This window comes from Nelumbo lutea, chromosome 8, assembly GCF_056320005.1.
Source record: "Nelumbo lutea isolate HS-2025 chromosome 8, American lotus-T2T, whole genome shotgun sequence".
Classification (NCBI taxonomy): domain Eukaryota; kingdom Viridiplantae; phylum Streptophyta; class Magnoliopsida; order Proteales; family Nelumbonaceae; genus Nelumbo; species Nelumbo lutea.
Genome location: NC_142691.1, coordinates 10,336,608 through 10,353,587, shown reverse-complemented (window position 1 = coordinate 10,353,587; position 16,980 = coordinate 10,336,608). Strand labels below are relative to the sequence as shown.

The 16,980-nt window shown below is 36.2% G+C and overlaps 2 protein-coding genes across 5 annotated transcripts; one reads left to right on the top strand and one right to left on the bottom strand.

The window, feature by feature from the left end:
- Positions 1–1,617: 1,617 nt before the first annotated feature.
- On the top strand, positions 1,618–5,568 carry LOC148842658 (chloroplast processing peptidase-like). Of its 4 annotated transcripts, XR_016103478.1 has the most exons (7): positions 1,649–2,287; positions 3,368–3,436; positions 3,516–3,780; positions 3,872–4,245; positions 4,691–4,777; positions 4,969–5,036; positions 5,154–5,568. XR_016103478.1 is itself a non-coding variant. In XM_088958742.1 (6 exons), the coding sequence occupies exons 1-6, from the start codon at positions 1,670–1,672 to the stop codon at positions 5,278–5,280; spliced, it is 1,038 nt and encodes a 345-aa protein (XP_088814868.1). In that variant the 5' UTR covers positions 1,626–1,669; the 3' UTR covers positions 5,281–5,568. The 4 variants fall into 4 exon arrangements, 2 of the variants coding, with proteins under 2 accessions (XP_088814869.1, XP_088814868.1); XM_088958742.1 differs by lacking the exon at positions 3,872–4,245 and having other exon boundaries at positions 1,626–2,287; positions 3,516–3,584; XR_016103477.1 differs by having other exon boundaries at positions 3,516–4,245.
- Positions 5,569–6,483: 915 nt separating this feature from the next.
- LOC148842657 (protein disulfide isomerase-like 1-6) lies at positions 6,484–13,847 on the bottom strand. Its single transcript, XM_088958350.1, has 12 exons — positions 13,169–13,847; positions 12,943–13,072; positions 10,712–10,877; positions 10,217–10,335; positions 9,524–9,604; positions 9,350–9,439; positions 9,164–9,235; positions 9,009–9,077; positions 8,214–8,294; positions 7,978–8,112; positions 6,909–6,962; positions 6,484–6,830 (listed from the first exon to the last, which is right to left on the bottom strand). Exons 1-12 carry the CDS (start codon positions 13,675–13,677, stop codon positions 6,711–6,713), a joined length of 1,626 nt encoding a protein of 541 aa, XP_088814476.1. The 5' UTR covers positions 13,678–13,847; the 3' UTR covers positions 6,484–6,710.
- Between the last annotated feature and the right edge of the window lie 3,133 nt (positions 13,848–16,980).

Here is a 16,980-nt window from a genome sequence, read left to right as displayed (position 1 = left end):
GGTTATTAATAAATATATAAATCATTTATATAATTTAATTATTATATATATAATTATATAAAACATTTAAATATTTTATATACTATATGTAAGAATTAAATAATCAGTTGAATTTGGATATTTATTAAATTGAATCAATTCATTTCTGAATTCAAATTCAATTAGCTATTTGATATTAATAAGATATCTGAATTCAACCGGTTAGATATTTGAATTATCCAAATTCAATTGAATTATATCAAATCTCGATTTTGAAATCAAATTTTCGAATACCGTTGACACCCCTAGGTGGGGTGGATTTTATTGGCCAAAGCTCTTCAAAGTATCATGTCTTTCTGGTAGCATAGTTTTTTCCATTTTTAAGCCTTCTACTTCTACCAAGTCACTCCTTACTAATGCAATCATTAGTCCTTTGGGATGCATTTGTTTCTAATTCGTTCCTTTCTAGTCTCCTCACTCTTTATTGGATCTCCTACCCACACCCCATTATAGTTGTAAATTGGAACATCTCCCATGTTTGCATGTTACCATAATGTCATGTGGGTAGGTGTGAGCATAATTCTTGTGGGCAAGAAATCTGAATTGATCTTTAACACCCTATCTCAACTATAATCAATCATTCATAGGCATGCCATCTAAAAACCTTATAACCAATCAATTGGTATCATAAAAGTGGTAACCAAGAGGGGCGGATCCAAGGGGGACCCAGGGGAGTCATGGTCCCCCTATGGTCCAAAAATCTCCTACTTGTGATACAAATTTCCATGTAAATTTCCCCTCTCCCCCACTCCTCAACCCAATCAATGGTGGCCCCCCATGGGCCATTCCTAATCTACTTTAGGTTTTGGCCCCCCTCATGAAAATATCTTGGCTCCGCCCCTGATAACCTTTCTTCAGGGACTTTAAATCTCCTATAAACATAAACATGTATATTTGGCTACAAGGCTACCTAATCAATAGCGAATACACCAGTATTCCATATAGGGGTGTCAATTGGACTAGATTTGGTCCAATCTGATCCAGTCCAATGCGAGTCCATTATAAATGGATCAGGTCCAATCCAATCCAATAAATATTTTGGACCGGTCCAATTCAATGTCTAGACCGTTCAATTTATTCAAATTCGTTTTGATTTAAATTGGTTTCAATCCAAATCCAATCCATTTAATACCTATATTCTTATCTAATATCAATGGACCAGATATTGACTTAATCAAACCTAGTCCAATCCAATCTAATTAATATTTTGGACCAAATTGATCCAATCCAATATGTTGTTGGTCTGTCCAATCCATCCAAATTGATTTTGGACCGGACATGATCCAATGCAAAACGGGTCCATTGACACACTTACATACACATGAGGACCAAATATTTTCAAGTATTTTTGTTAGGACTAAGGGTTAAAGTGGAGAGAATTACCTACCATCGTGGTGTGATGCCTTTCCTCTCTATTATGAGACCGAATCTGCTCCTAACACAGGGCGCCTCACACCGATCTCACACACACATTCTACCAAGTTATTATTCACGGATGAATGCACGGTGGATGTGCATGTGAGGCGCCCACGTGATGAACAGATCCCGTTTCCTCTATTATAGCCGGATCCTCTAGTGTGGGAAGTGAGCCGGGCATAAATGCATTGTTTTAAAGGGCATTAAATGATCCATGGGCTGCCCGCGCATTATAAATTTCATCCAACGGCTTTATCCGGTATCGGATTTGGAGGGAAGGTGGAGAAAAGAGATGACATCACTGAACTTCTTCCCTTCCGCTTCCACTTCCTCTCTGAAAAACCCTCGTTTCAATTCCACTCCATCCCTCTCTACCTCTAGAAATCCTGATTGCATCGTCGCCAGCTTCGATCCTTTAACAAGAAATCGATATTTTAAGCAAACCCAAGTAACTTCTTTCTTCAAAAATCCTAGTTTCCTAGGGTTTAAGCGCTTTTTCTATCCAGGAACTCGCTTGAAGCGGATCGGATGCAATGGAGCAAGAGAGTCTACCGAGGGGACCAAAAATCCATCTTTGAAAGTGGTGAATAGCAATGGCGGCAATGGGGATGGCGGTGGAGAAGGTGGAGAAGATGGTGATGATGGTGAGGCTGAGAATAAGAGGGGACTCATGCCAGAATGGTTGAATTTGACCTCTGACGATGTAAAGACTATTGTTACAGCATTAGCTGTCTCCCTTGCTTTCCGGACTTTCATTGCCGAGCCTCGATATATTCCTTCCTTGTCCATGTATCCGACATTCGACGTCGGAGATCGAATCGTTGCTGAAAAGGTAGCTATTTTTTCTGGTCATTCTTTGGCTATTTCCCCTGTTGACAAGCTTGGAGTTTTCTTTTCATTTTTTTCCCCGGACCATGATAGACATGGAAATGGAACCTTGATATAGCCTCAGAAAATGAAACCACTGTTCAAGAAGTAAAATGGGGTTGTTTAAAACATTTAGGAAGAGTAGTGCGGATGAGGTTTTGCCGTTTTGGTTTCTTCTCTTCAATTATATGACAATATCATCAACTTAGGAAGAAGAAAAAAAAAAAGGTATCTCTGCAGACCAATAAAGTATACAAGGAAAAGTCCTCGTAAGAGCTACGCCTCAAGGGCTCAACCATGCTTTATAGATCAGAATGCAGTCAGAAAAAATGCTTACGGGAATCAGAATCTCTAAACAAGGACTCGCCCATAGAGAAGTATAAACTCTTAAAAATATAACATGTTGTTAAAAGGTCTCTAAGATCATCTTTGTTACATAATCACTTTTCATATGAAAAATTGCATTCATTGTGTATAATGGATATTCATCTATGTTAAATAAGCAAGGAGAAAAAGAAAAATATCACATGAAGTGTCCTTCAAGTATCTATGGATTGATGCGTGTCTAACATGGACAGTTCATCCATCTAAGAGAGTCCATGCAATGAAATGACTCCAAAGGGCAGATTCACTTTTGGATCTGAAGGAACCTGTGGGAGTGAGTTTAGGGGTAAACCCTGTCAGATTTAAATGAGGGAGAGTTTATTGAAATGGTTTGTGTTTATGTACCAACGATCAATGCTCTGGTACTAATAAGAAAGGCTGGTCTAAGGAAGCTGAACCTTATTCCATTGATTATGAGAAGAATTCAATAGGCAAGTGGAACACAATACAAAAAAAGGCCAGAAACACAAAACTACAATGCATCTAACTAATGACATGGATTCTGCCTGCTTTAACACTAGAACTATAGATAACCATAGAGGAGCCTCTTGGCTGGTATAAACCAAGTTAAATTGATAGTAACTCTATCATCTTATGTGGTTTTCAATTAAAAGTTTGAAGGTTTCATCCATAACGGATGTTTTTATGTGGATACTTTTAGGTTTCATATCATTTTAGAAAGCCATGTCCAAATGATATAGTAATTTTCAAAAGCCCGCCAGTATTGCAGGTAAGAACAGTAAGTGATTGAAATTTCTACAATCCAAATCCGATATATATTATTTTAATAATTGGTTTTTACCCCACAGGAAATAGGATATACAGAAGAGGATGTCTTTATTAAACGAGTTGTTGCCAAGGAAGGTGATGTTGTGGAGGTAAGTTTATCAAAATCAATAAGGGCAGTGCTTCAGATGGTTGCTCGGTCAGTAATCTTTATGAATTTTTCCTTTTTTACATTTATTTATGTTATGACCACGATAAACATTGTTGACTGCCTTAAGGGAATTCCATTTGCTATGAGTAAAAGGCTTACGAGCATGGCAGGATTTCTCCCCAGAACTGAAGTGTCATGTATTAATCTGCATCTTTTTCAAACTTATGATAGCTTTGCTCAGTGTTATCAGACTTGGGATGTTGACTTGTTTTAGTTATTGGGTCACAGGTCAAACAATTCAGCCTTGCAGTTCAGCCACATGACTTGCTAAAATAAAAATGTGGAAGTAAAAAAAGAAAAAAAAAGAAAAAACAGCAGTACTACCGGATCGCCTTTTAAGCCTACTTTACAACATGCTTAAAACAACAAATATTATGAGTTATAGTACCTACCAACAAAGTTATTTGAGGGAACTCAGACTAAGTCAACATCTCTAATAACCTAGCATTTCAAGAACCATGTTTGGTTTCAGTTCCCAGTCCAAACAGCTCAACCATCCAGTCAATCCGAGTCTTGCAATAAGGCAATTGGTTTCATGGTCAATGGCTATAAGTGCTGAAGTGCGTAGATACCTGGATTCAGCAAGGGCATGGCTGGACAAGGTATTGGATATGGAGAATCTAGAAATTGCATTTTCTATTGAACCAAAATTTTCTAGCTTGCCATTATTTTTGTGTCTCACCAATTTGTTTCAGTAAATTACATTCTCTAATAGAAATGGTTAACATAATCGAATGTGTTTTAAACCCCACAGCGTTTTTTTAGCCATTTGTCTTGACATTCAACTACCTTTAAGTTACGTTAATCTTTCTAACCACTGAAAAAAAAAAGAAGCATGTTATATTTATGAAGTCACTTGGGAAATGCAAGACAAAATACACAAATGATGTATTTCCAGGAATTCACTTTGTATATGATTGTTTAGTATGGCTTGTGATTCCATACTTCGATGTGACCTTATATGACAAGGATTTTTCATTTTCCAAAGACATTTTTAGATTTGCAAAGAAGTTAGAATCTGATCACTGGTAATTTTTGCTAATGCAGGTTCACAATGGGAAGTTGCTAGTAAATGGAGTTGTCAGGAATGAAGATTTCATCCTTGAGCCACCTTCTTATGATATGACTCCAATTGTATGACTCAGTCCTACATATTTCTGTGCCTCTGCCCCGCTTTCACTATATAATACTTACAATTTCAAAGAATATCTACTGTTCAATCGAACTGTACTTGTTTCACGTGTCTTATCTGCAAAATAGAATACATGAACAAACTGTAAATTTCAGTGAAAAGCATAACTGACCCGCACTTTGTCATGCTGCAGCAAATACCTGCAAACTTTGTATTTGTGATGGGTGACAACCGCAACAATAGCTATGATTCACATATATGGTAGCAAATTAAGTTTGGGTTTCTTTAATTCCACATTTTCCAGCTTTCATTCTCAAAATCTTCCCATATGCATTTTCTTTTAATTGAGTTGAATCACTCATTCATTCCTGTATACAGGGGACCTCTTCCTACCAAGAACATCATAGGAAGATCAGTATTTAGGTATTGGCCATTGACGAGGATTGGTAACACAGTTCTTCAGCAGGGCTGTGCTGATGAGCAAAGCAGTCCTGCACCAGAATGAGGACTTTTGTTGGGTCACTGTTGCTGTGTTCTTCAGGTTGGATGCTAGTTGCTCAATTTTTTCTTGCAGAGTTCTGCTTTTCATTGGGACGAAAGAAGCCATTTATTTTCTGAAGCAGGCTTCTTCCAAGACCTCTCTTTTGTCATGATGCGGATGGTCCTTGTATTCATGTTTTTCATTATTTAGCAAGGATATGCCTATTTCATCAACCTTTTGTCTGTCATTGTCACCTATATTTTAGTGATGTACTTCATTATTTTAAGCTATAGAGTGAATCCACCTTGCTTATATGTCCACTCATGTAATATACACTGGATTGGAGCTGAGCCAATATTTTGATATTCAAGCTCGCCAAAAAAAGCATAACGCTCGAGCTAGACTCAAAAGCTCATATGTTCGAGCTTGGCTTAGCTTGAAAGTCAAGTTCCCTATAAAAATAAATAAATATATATATGATAAAATATTATACATATAAAAAATTATTTTTTATTTTACATATAAATAAAAATATTATATATAAATAATATAATATAATAAAAGTTAGATTAAGTTTTGATAATAAAAAAAAAAGTTAAATTAAGCTCGCGAGCCTTGTGAGCTGAATTTCATTGAGCTCACATTCAGTTCAATTAGTAAATGAGTCTATATTGGGCTCAAGCTCAGCATAAAGCTCAATTTTGATTGAGCCAAATCAAATTTTTCACAAATTGAGCTCAAATAACTCATAAAAATCTAAATTCATGTCCACCCCTATCAAAGATGTTTTCTGCGTCAAGTGATCATTTGACGTGTTTCAACCTGAACTTTGTGTTGAAGAACTTTACTGAAGGACTGCCTTTAGAGATTGTAGCAGAACCCTGGGCAAAATACGGTCCACCCCGCCCAATTGATGACACAGAAACGTCATAAAGCAAATGCAAAAAATAAAGAGATTAATAAATGGTGACACAGTAAAACCTCTGCGTCATGCAATGCGGTGTGGCTCCACGCCTCCAATCGATGAATCACACTAAACGACTAAAGAATAGAAGGTTACGGTATAAGATCCTGACCAAGAATCAACTAAGATTGTACATATATGATGGCCCAGAAAGGGAAACGCATTATCTCCCACCCTAAGACATTCAAGTTTGTGATGCAGCTGCAAATTTCTAAGAGGTCTCCGTCATATTGGAACAAATGCAAATCAACTGCAAAGCCATATAACTAAACTGATTCTATATACCAAATATTGCTCTTATTGAACACAATATTGCTTGCTAGTTTATACAACGCCTCCGATAAGATGGAACAATAAAATGGAGAATTAGCCATATAACATCAACATCTCAAACATTTTCCCAGGCTCCCATCAACTTAATTTATCTTTCTAAACATCTAGCTAGATTTCAAGATCTTTCGGGGGCGGTATGCTTTCAAATTGTATTCTTCTATAGTTCGTCCTTGGTCGCTTTCTCCTCCAGTGATTTTACCTTGTCCTCGACTCCTTTTACATTTTTGTTGATGAATGCAGCCAAGTCCTTCAAGCTTGACTTGGTGGAAAGTTTGATCTGCCGAATTAATGCTTTTAGACAATTCTAGGCAAGGGTTACAAAGAAATGAAATTATAAAGTGTCTTACATAATTACCGGATTTGACTTGTTACCAGATGGATAAAACAATAGAGTTGGGTAGTCATTTATCTGCAAAACCAACAGAAAGCAGTAAACAATCATAAGCATGTTCATTATGGGTATCACATGACCCTCAGCTTTGTGTTAAAAACAATGTCAAGAAGTCGTTTCCCCTACCAAGTTCCCACATAGCCTACAAAAAGTGACGCTTTCCTTTACCCTTTAGAACACTTTTAACTTGATCCCATCCTAATAAATTATTAAGACCAGGAAAACATAGTAACCATGCCCATTACTAACTTTCTCCAAGAAAAAGGTTCAAAACAAGTACAGGCTTCAGTTAGTGGATCAAAAGAAGGTTCAAAACAGGTACACAGAACTCAGTGGATCAAACTGATTTTATATAGATTCCATAAAAATAGTAACCATTTTCTAAAACCCAAGACAACTAATAGTGCACAAGAATCTTAAGACACTACTGAAAACAACCCGATAAATAGATTGGAAAATAGACAGGAATATCAAAAGATTATTCAAAATAACCAGATAAATAGGTTTGTGAAATTGAAATGGGACAATGCTTGGTCTTCTATATTAAATGTATTGATTATTTAATTTATACTATACAAGACCAGGATTTTTTTTTTTGATCAATAACAACATATTTCATTAAATAGGAATTATATAAGACCGGGATTATCAACCCAAGTCTAGTAACATACAAAACTTATGAGCACATGCCCTGTTTGTTTTTGTGTACATGTCTTCATTCCTTGCAAAAACATGTGGCTTTCCATTAACAAATCACTTCATGGTGCCAACCCTGAGTCTACAATTTAGTTTCAAGCTTTAAAACCTGGCACTAGAAGTTGATCATAAAAGAACATGCTGCTGTTGCAAAAAAGACTTCTTGTTCAGTTTTTTGAGACTAAAACCTTACTATGTTAACATGAAGAGTGTCTGAAGAGTAATATTATAAGAATATAAATAATATTTTCTTATTATAATCGTGCTGAAATTTCAACTTCTTCTCCCTTCTCTAATATCTTAAGCTATGTTTCTATACTTGCTCTGGAACACATACCTGTAACTTTGGATGTTCATTTGAAGAAGCATCTATTTTTGCAAAAATTAGATTATCCAATTTCTTGAAATGCTTAGCCAGCTTTTCAATCTGCTTGTTTGTAGTCTCACAGTTGAGGCACCACGGTGTATGAACCTTCCATGTGACAAAAATAATTCAAACATATTTTAAACAGTCAAATAGAAAAATCTATAGAAAGAGAAGTTGATAAAATGCTCCCAGTGTAACAAACTAACCTCTAAAAGAACATCTTGAGGACTGCTCAAAACCAAGTCATCAAACGTCCTCCCTACAATGGTCTGAACAATTGCACCATTCTGCAATTGCACAAGCACCGAATTGTTTCATCACTCACATTAGGAAAATATTTAAAATTGACACTGTGTCAGAAGTCAGATCATTATATCTAATCTGGTCGAGTGACCAACTCAGACAACACCTATGAGAATCTTAAGAAGAAAATCAGATAATGAAGAGGAAGAAGAGCTTAATGATGATGATAAAAGAAGGTTCTGTAGTTTATTTTATATGGTCAAAATAAGGGACCTAAACCGGACTTTGTTTTTTATTGGTTTGTTGTTTAAACAGGCACTCCAATAATATTTCATCAAACAGAAGACAAAAATAATCAACAAGCAACTAGAAGGAACTTTTCAGTTTCCACATTTTGCATGAGTAAAGCAATGGAAAAATAGGTTAGATCCACCAAAACAAAATTTAAAAGAGAAATGCGTTCCTAAAATTAGATCAGATATTAATCAATTGAATTGATATTTCTCAACCAAAACAAATTTAACAAAAAAAAAAAAAAAGAAAGTGTTCTAGAGCATGTCCAACCCTAGGCTGATTAGCCCAACAAGCCTCACAAGTGAGTTGTAATTTCTATATGCACAAAGGTAACTGCACTCTTAGATTGGCAAATTGAGAACACATGATATCTGAGCCTAGATTCAAGGACTGTAAGACAGAATAGAGGCACTAGTACAGTGGTACAACCAAAAATAAAGAAAAGCAATAAACTAGTTGCATACATTATTTGGTATAGGTTCTGATTTGAAGTAAGGTGACAGAGTACCATTTAGAAGCCCTGAGCAGAATTCCTGCAACAAACATTGCAAAACCCATTTTAAGTACCTTACTCAACATTTCTTGGATCATATATTCATAAATGGAGCAATAATTTTACTTCTAGACTTTTTGGTGTCAAATCTGACTCCAACAAGTACTTCGAATTAATTCTGTTGTCAAAAGCAGTCACCTATTCAGACAGACATAAGAAACAGCTTGTATCAGTTAGCTGCTGCTTCAATGGAAGTTATTGGCAATTAAAATTTGCATTTAAAAGAATAAAGACACTCGTATGAAGACTTACAACAGTATCGTCTGATTCTTCAAGCCCAAACAATGTCAAGAACGGTTTTGCTAGGTTATCCTCTGCAGTGTCAACATATACAAACAAAATCTGCAGTCAGAAGACAACATTAGAACTTCAACAAAAGCTACCACAATGTGAGAAACAAATGAAATATTTTCCAAGGACTAGTACCTTTGATTTAAACTTTCTTGCAACATCTTGAAGAGGTAGGATAACCTTTTTGAAGTAATTAGCCTCAGCAAAGATGAATACCTAGAAAATATCCAAAGACCACATTAAAAGAATTCTCTCATACAAATATTTCAAAATCAGTAACCATAATTTGAGATTAAGTAAAAATGAGTTTTCCGGTGCAAGGGATAAAAGACCAGCAACATGCCTCATGAGAAGAATCATGTAAGTGGTTTCAATGGGGATAAATATATTGGATACTAGTTTTATGGTTCTCCAAAGATCCAGGGTCAGGTTTGCCTTGATTTATTTTACCGCGAAAATTTTCCTTATCATCATTTTTGGTTTGTTAGATAACAACCAACCAGCCTGGATTACCACCAGTTGTGACAGCTTGGGTAAGTTTTCCTTTATGTTGTGTTTGAACTGCAGTAGAAATGGAAATGCAGAGTAGAAAAAGGAATCGCATTTTGCACTACTTCACAGATTTCACAGTTTGGCTTAGGAATCCCAAAAAGTAGCAGCTTTTTAGCTGAACCTTCCTACACTATCAGAAAACACCCCTTCCCCAAAATTAGTGTTAAGCCAAAAGCAAGATTTCAGAAGAGTAATTTTCTTTGAAGAGTAATTTAACTTTTATTAAAACAATCAATCAAGTAGAATTTGTACAAATTTGAGAAGAGTAATGGCAACCTGGAATTTGATAGGGCTGGAGTATACTTTCATGGAATTAAGTTCAGTCAGTATAGTAACTAATGGAAATTTGTTATATTCCAAAAACTGCAATATTTTGTCCTTTTCAAAACTGTCCTCTGCACAAAAGTCAAAACAAAACATGATTAATCAGTAGTAATCTTAAAGTTATCAGGAATTAGAATAATATATATGCAAATCAAGCAAGTATTCTTATGCAGTTATAAAGATAAGTCTAAGAAGATATTCACATAATCTGATAATGAGATGAATAAAAGATGATAAGTCAGACAACAAGTTTAACACAATATACGATTCCAGAGGAACACTTAAGCAAATTCCTGTAATCACCAACTTAGCTACAACATCTGGGAAACAAGACAAACAATATTACCAATTGGTTTTTTTGTCGATAATGTTATCCGATGATTTAACCTGCTCATCTAGAAAAAGTAGGATAATAGCTGAACCCGTTGCTATAAATCACCAACTTACCAAATGAAGAATATTTCTCAGGCTCACTTTTGACCAGACCAAGGAAATGATTTTTAGGCTTAATGTCTGGAAAGAGAACTTTAGCGACCTCAGTAGTGCTAGCTTCAACAAACTGGATTTCATTGTCAGCAGTTGCTGCTTTCACGAATTTTTCATAATAAGGTCCCTGGAAATATTCAACCCCTTCTAACTGTTAGTTTACCTAACTTATCTCTCAACTGAAAATACAGGTTAGACTATAACAGCATGATGCCCCTAAAGGGATGAAATATGCTCAAAAATAAAAAGAGGTGTTAGAGATATTATATATGCATTATATGTATGCATGTATATTCACTATGCAGATATAAAAAGTGATTACCTAATGTTGGTCCGAGATATCTAAGGTCTTGGGAGGGGTAGACTGGATACAGGCATAGGCTTTGTCTTTTTTTCAACAAACTAATTGCTCACAGACTCAAACCCACATTCTCATTCTTGATAGCCCCAGATTTTAAAATTACACCAAGCATTGACACCACATACTATGTAGATAGATGAGAAAAAAGAAAGTCTTCAGAACAGATGATTTAAGCCAAAAACTATGGTCCTGAACCTATAAATTACCTAGGAACAATTTAATATTTATCAGTTTAGGAAGTTTGAACACAAAGGGCAAGGTATTCTCGTTAAGTGGGACGACAGCATTATGCATAAAACTTATCATGGTGCAGGGAGGAACTTGTAATACCATGAAGGGGTAACTTCCAGCCTCCAAAACCTTGTGGTAGTTGTTCTTTTCTCTAAAGTCAGATGGCAATGCTCAGGTTGGAGAGTGGAGACAACTAAAAATATTCTTGACATCTATCCCTTCCCACTTTAAAGGATCAGGTGGATTAAAAAAAGTTAGTTCTATTTTGCAGAGAGATCACTAGTTCTATGCCTTATCCCAACCATATGGGGTGGGCTACATGAATCCTGTTTCGCTCTATTTTGCTGAGAGATTAAAAAAAACTAAACTTTCTGAATAAATGAAAAATCAAGCACACAATACTGGTGTACTATTAATAAATATTTTGTTTTCCAGATATTATTTTTATATATTGTTTAAGTGGATTTGATGTATGTTTGTTCGTTCAAATTCATCTCTTTGACCCTTAAGGTTTTGAAAAGCCTACTGTGATAAAAGAGACTCCACTTCTAGAAAAATATTGTGGTTTAGAAACACATTTGTGTTGCATGTGCTCATGACAAAACAAGTTTTATCTATTTAAATTTTATATATAACAAGAAGTTATGAGAGGGATGGAAGAAGAGGAAGAGAAAAGGATTAGTATGGTTAAAGCAAAGAATGTGCCATAAAAAAGCAGGATACAACACCAGAAGGCCAACAAAAAGAGGGGAAATTTTAAACTTAAAAAGGGCCAAGACAACAAAAGGAAAAAGAAAAGGATTATTGCCAATAACAAGCAAAAGCCCCTAATAACTTTGGAGACCCTGCCATTAGCAACTCCTTAGATTAATGCATGTTTGACCTGTAATGAACATCTACTATGCATTTTGAATTCCGTATTTTGTTATCAAAAGTCCTAGGTAGCATAGCAAAGATAAAGCTTTACATACATCTATGTTTTTTATAAGAGTACAAGATTACAATATAGTCCACTTCTTAACAGCATCTTCCCTCATAAGTTGAGAGTCAGACTCCCTGACTTTTATCAGATCCCAATCCCATGTTCACATCCATGCAATACTACATATATTTTTGTCGAATTTGGTAAAAAGATGCAAAAGAAATGTTCATTTGCTGTTCTGGTGGTAAATTGACTTCACTAGAAATTCTTCAAATCAGTTCTGATAGCTTAACAAAACGAGTCTTGTTCTATATCCCTGTTTCTAGACTTCCACGGTCTCTGAGCCCCCGTCAACTTGCTTGCACTTTAAGGACATTCTACCAGCAATAATCTAGTGAAGACAGACATGGAAGGAGAAGTGAAAGCCTGGAATAAAATGGGCTAGTACTTGTCCCTCCAATGAGTAATGCACATTGTCCACAGCAAAATTAAACATAACCAAGTCAAAGAAAAAACAGAAACAAGTTATCATATCACAGTCAGAGCACTACAAGTAGTAATTCTCAGAAACAAAATCCTTTATATAAACGCAACTTTAACACGGATAATGAGTATGAAAGTCAAATTAATCTTTTATGTACAGAACCTACTTCTACAAGCAACCAAAGTTCACATTACCTCAAATCTCTCAAAAAGACCAATTACAAACATGGCATTCTTCTTAAGGAATTCCTCTGCCTCGGCCACCGAAGCTAGTCTAATGGTAGGGGACCCTGTTTTTTTCCTTGACCAGATCATTATGTCCTCCCTGGTCAAAAATCAGAGCATACAACAAATAAAATCCTGTTTCAACCTGCACCCGCAATTAGAAAATGAGCCTAATTTGACAAAGAAGGGATCTTACGCCGAAAATCCACCAGTATACGCTTGAGAGGTCCCGTTGACAAAGAGAAGCAGGGTAGGAAAGCCTTTGATCCCAAGAGATGATGCCGCTTTAGGGTAGCGTTCCGCATCAAGCTTCGCCAGCAATAGAGGACTGCCCATCTCCTTAAGAGCAGTTGCCGCCTCTGCAAATCGGGGCATCAGATCCGCACTTCTAACACACCATGGAGCATAACCCAGAACCAGAACGAACTCATTATCATTTATAACCCGTTTAGTGTTGTCAGTGTTGAGCTCAATAACAATTCTCTGGGCCTTGCTCAGAACCTCAGCCTCAGCCTCAGCCGATTTGACTTGAGGCCCTTGTTGCTCTTCTTCTTCATCCAATGCTAGTAGTTCCTCGTAAGCCTTCAGATCATCTTCATCATCCACATCGGGCCCAGAAGACATGACAGAGACGAAGCAACAGAACAAAAGCAAAAGTGTGACGGTGAAGTATATGAATCTGGAAGGGGGTTTTTCTTTAGACATTGTAACGAGCACCCGAAATGGTAACGGGGACTCTGGGTCTGGAAGAAGATCTATTCAACCAAGCGAATTGAGTTTACTGTGCGAAAGAGTTGTGATTTTGGATTAAAAGGATTAATGGGCTGAAAGGATACTGAACTTCTTATTCCAGACTTAAATATTGAATAAGATTTGGTTCAAAGAAAAGAGGTGGGCTATGTTTATTGTGTGAAAAATGATAAAAAAAAACATGAAAATAAAAGAAAAAGAACAGAACGGAAAAGTGGTCTACTCACTACTGAGCGGATCAAGCAGAAACCGAAGCAAGAGCCGAAATACACAATGAAATGAACTCAACGGAATCAAGTTTATACTGAGAATTGTCCGTTTTGTTAAATGCAGTAGATCGGCGAGTATTCGAAAAATCTTTGGATAGAAGTATAGAAAGTTAGAAATAGAACTACTGTTTTGTCGACTGTGCCTATTCCGGTTTTCCCTGAATTCCGCGGATCAATCGGGATTGGAAAGAGTAAATGAGCAATGCTAATGCTAACCAAACGAAACTATATTGTACCCCATTACGTCACAGTGCCACAAACATGGAATAATGTGTCGATCTCAATTGTAGTGGTACAGGCGCCCTACTACTCAATATTCTAGATGAGTGGCTCAAGATGTACGTAAGCGGTAGAAAAGAAAAAAGTTTGTTTCATTACCTCTTTCTAATTGGATTTTTTTTTTCTCGCGACATGCTTTCCATGTTAAAGAAGATACAAAAAAAACAAAGGAGTTAAATAAAACAAATTGTTTAATTAGTCAACATTCCAAAACAAATTAAAATTTGAATTAAATATGATGCCTAAAAAATGGAACTAAAGTATGAAATAATAGAAGAAAAAATCTTCATTTATCTTCACATCAAGATCCTTATTTTTTTGTACTTTAGGATGAGTGCCAACTTAGTATCCGAATTTTAAAACGCGATAATTTAGTGCTCAAACTTTCAAAATGCAACAATCTAGTACCTATCGTTAATGCATCGTCAGTTATGTAGATCATGTGATGTCATGGGCGATTTAAGACTTTTGAAAATGTCAAAATTATCCTTAAAAATAAAAACGCATTGTTCATCATCTTCTTGAAACGGAGCCTAATTAGCTCTCAACATTCCAGACTAAGATGTTCAGCCATTTCGTTCGTGACTTAAGGCCTTTATTTCTGAGTTTCGTTCATTTCAAACTTCCAAGCTTCAACTACTATGCTCTCTGACCAAAGTCTTGAAGCAGATGATTAGCTCCTTCACCATCTGCAAGATGGATGTGTTGTGAGCACTTAAGATGGATGGATGTGTTGCAAACAGCCATCTTATAGATAATCGCCGACCATCTGATGCTTCTAAGTGTTGTGATAACAGATGCTTGTGGTCAAGGGACTCTATGCATGGAGAAAATACACATTGAGTTGAACCAGCTTAGACGACATCCGGCCTCTAAGCCAATGACCCACACCATGAGAAACATGCTATTATATAGCTGAGTCGATGTCGAGAGCTTACAGGAGCTGGTGTGGGGAAATCCCCTCGCCAACTCCATCAACTCTCTCTCCCTCCTTCAAGCTTCAATAGCAGTGAAAAATAGGAGAAAGAAAATGAAAAATCAAAGGAGAAAGCTCCGACTTGATTTCTAATGCGTTCTATTTGTCTTCGAACAAGGGTAGAAACGTTAAGTGTGAGCTATGCTAGCTGGTTATGAAAGGGAGCTCCAGCAACAACTGTTGCAACCAAATCTACTCCATGGATGATGTATAGAGAAAAAAAACAGAGGAGGTTCAACCAATTTTTGCTTTGGATCATTCGCCTCCGAGCAGATATAACCTTACAGGAGATTATAGGCTCATGGGAGCAAGGTGAGATGCAGGATTGAGTTTCTTCAACCGGTGAGATCTGTATGGCCGCTGCATCGATCTTTCCTGACCGAATACTGAAGCTACAAAGGATGGGGCCGATGGAACGAGAGAGCTTGAAAAAAATGGAATACTAAGGGGGATCAATGGGGAGTAGAATGGGGTTGGGTATCGATTGGGTTTGTGCCAAAAGGGGTTAGCCGAATGAGAGTAACAAAGGAATTTCACCACTACAACTCTTCTATTTCTTGTTGGAAAAGATGATGAATAGCAAAGAAAGAAAAAGGAAAACCGGGGGTTGCTTAAAGGGCACTTGTTACACACTTGTTGCTTTATCAACCAGTAATGGAACACCTGGGTCACCTATTAACAGATGGTTGATAAAGAAAATTAAATGACATTTGAAGGACATTTGTGTCTTTTCTCATGACACTTAATGGTTGATTAACAACAGGCACTAAATTGTCGCATTTCGAAAGTTCGCATACTAGATTGTTGCGTTTTAAAGTTCAGATACTAAACTGGCACTTAAGTACAAGGTACCTAAAGGGAATTTTCCCTTATTTTTATTATAGAAATGGGAGAATTGGTGTCAATACAAGGAGGGATAAGGTAAGGTATCATAAGAGAAGGTGTTGTAATTTTTAAATTGTGAGATTTTTCCAATAATTTTGCTAAATTATTATAGGTGGCGTTATTTTCCAGAAACCATACGAGGTAGAACCATTTTTTCCTCTCCTCTAGGTCATGGTTCATCAATTCAATTGGCCTGGTCGACCCGGCCAATCTGTGGCATTATCATATTATGTCATTGTGCATGTATATATAATTTGTATATATTGTAATATGTATAATTATATAATACATATAACAATATTAATTATATATATATACAAAATCTATAACTACATTTTGCTATAACATATATTTTTTTTCTTCTAATTTTAATCAAGGTTCAAAAATATACACCCTAAAACAGGCTTGGTGGACCTAGTCAAACCGTGGCATTATCATATTCATGGTTTTCAAAACCGGGCCAGACCAGAAAATTTGAGACCCAGTCAGGTGATCAGTTTCGTAATCCGTTTTACCCCAAAACCGTTATTTTGCTAAAAAAATCGTTGATTTGGTCAGCAAACTGCTGATCTGGGTGGTTAAACTATTTCAACTGTCCTATAGTTTTGGCCTTTTTTTTTTTTTTTTTTTGCCAGAACGAACTATCTGTTCAATTCAAACGATCAGACCATTCGACCTAAGAACCGAACCCCGGACTAATTTGTGTCCGGTTCTGTTTTAAAAACCTTGATCATATTATGTCATCACGCATATATAATTATTAATATTGTAATATGTATAATTATATAATATATACATAAGAATTGTATACATATATACAAAATATACAACTACATTTTGGTAGAAGAT

Coding starts and splice junctions, on each gene's coding strand:
- LOC148842658 (XM_088958742.1), top strand. CDS start 1,670: ATGGGCTGCCCGCGCATTATAAATTTCATCCAACGGCTTTATCCGGTA. Junction 2,288..3,367: donor ATCGAATCGTTGCTGAAAAG/GTAGCTATTTTT, acceptor GGATACTTTTAG/GTTTCATATCATTTTAGAAA. Junction 5,037..5,153: donor AGCTATGATTCACATATATG/GTAGCAAATTAA, acceptor TCCTGTATACAG/GGGACCTCTTCCTACCAAGA.
- LOC148842657 (XM_088958350.1), bottom strand. CDS start 13,677: ATGTCTAAAGAAAAACCCCCTTCCAGATTCATATACTTCACCGTCACA. Junction 10,878..12,942: donor GTCTTTTTGAGAGATTTGAG/GTAATGTGAACT, acceptor GAATATTTCCAG/GGACCTTATTATGAAAAATT. Junction 10,336..10,711: donor TGAGAAATATTCTTCATTTG/GTAAGTTGGTGA, acceptor ACTTTTGTGCAG/AGGACAGTTTTGAAAAGGAC.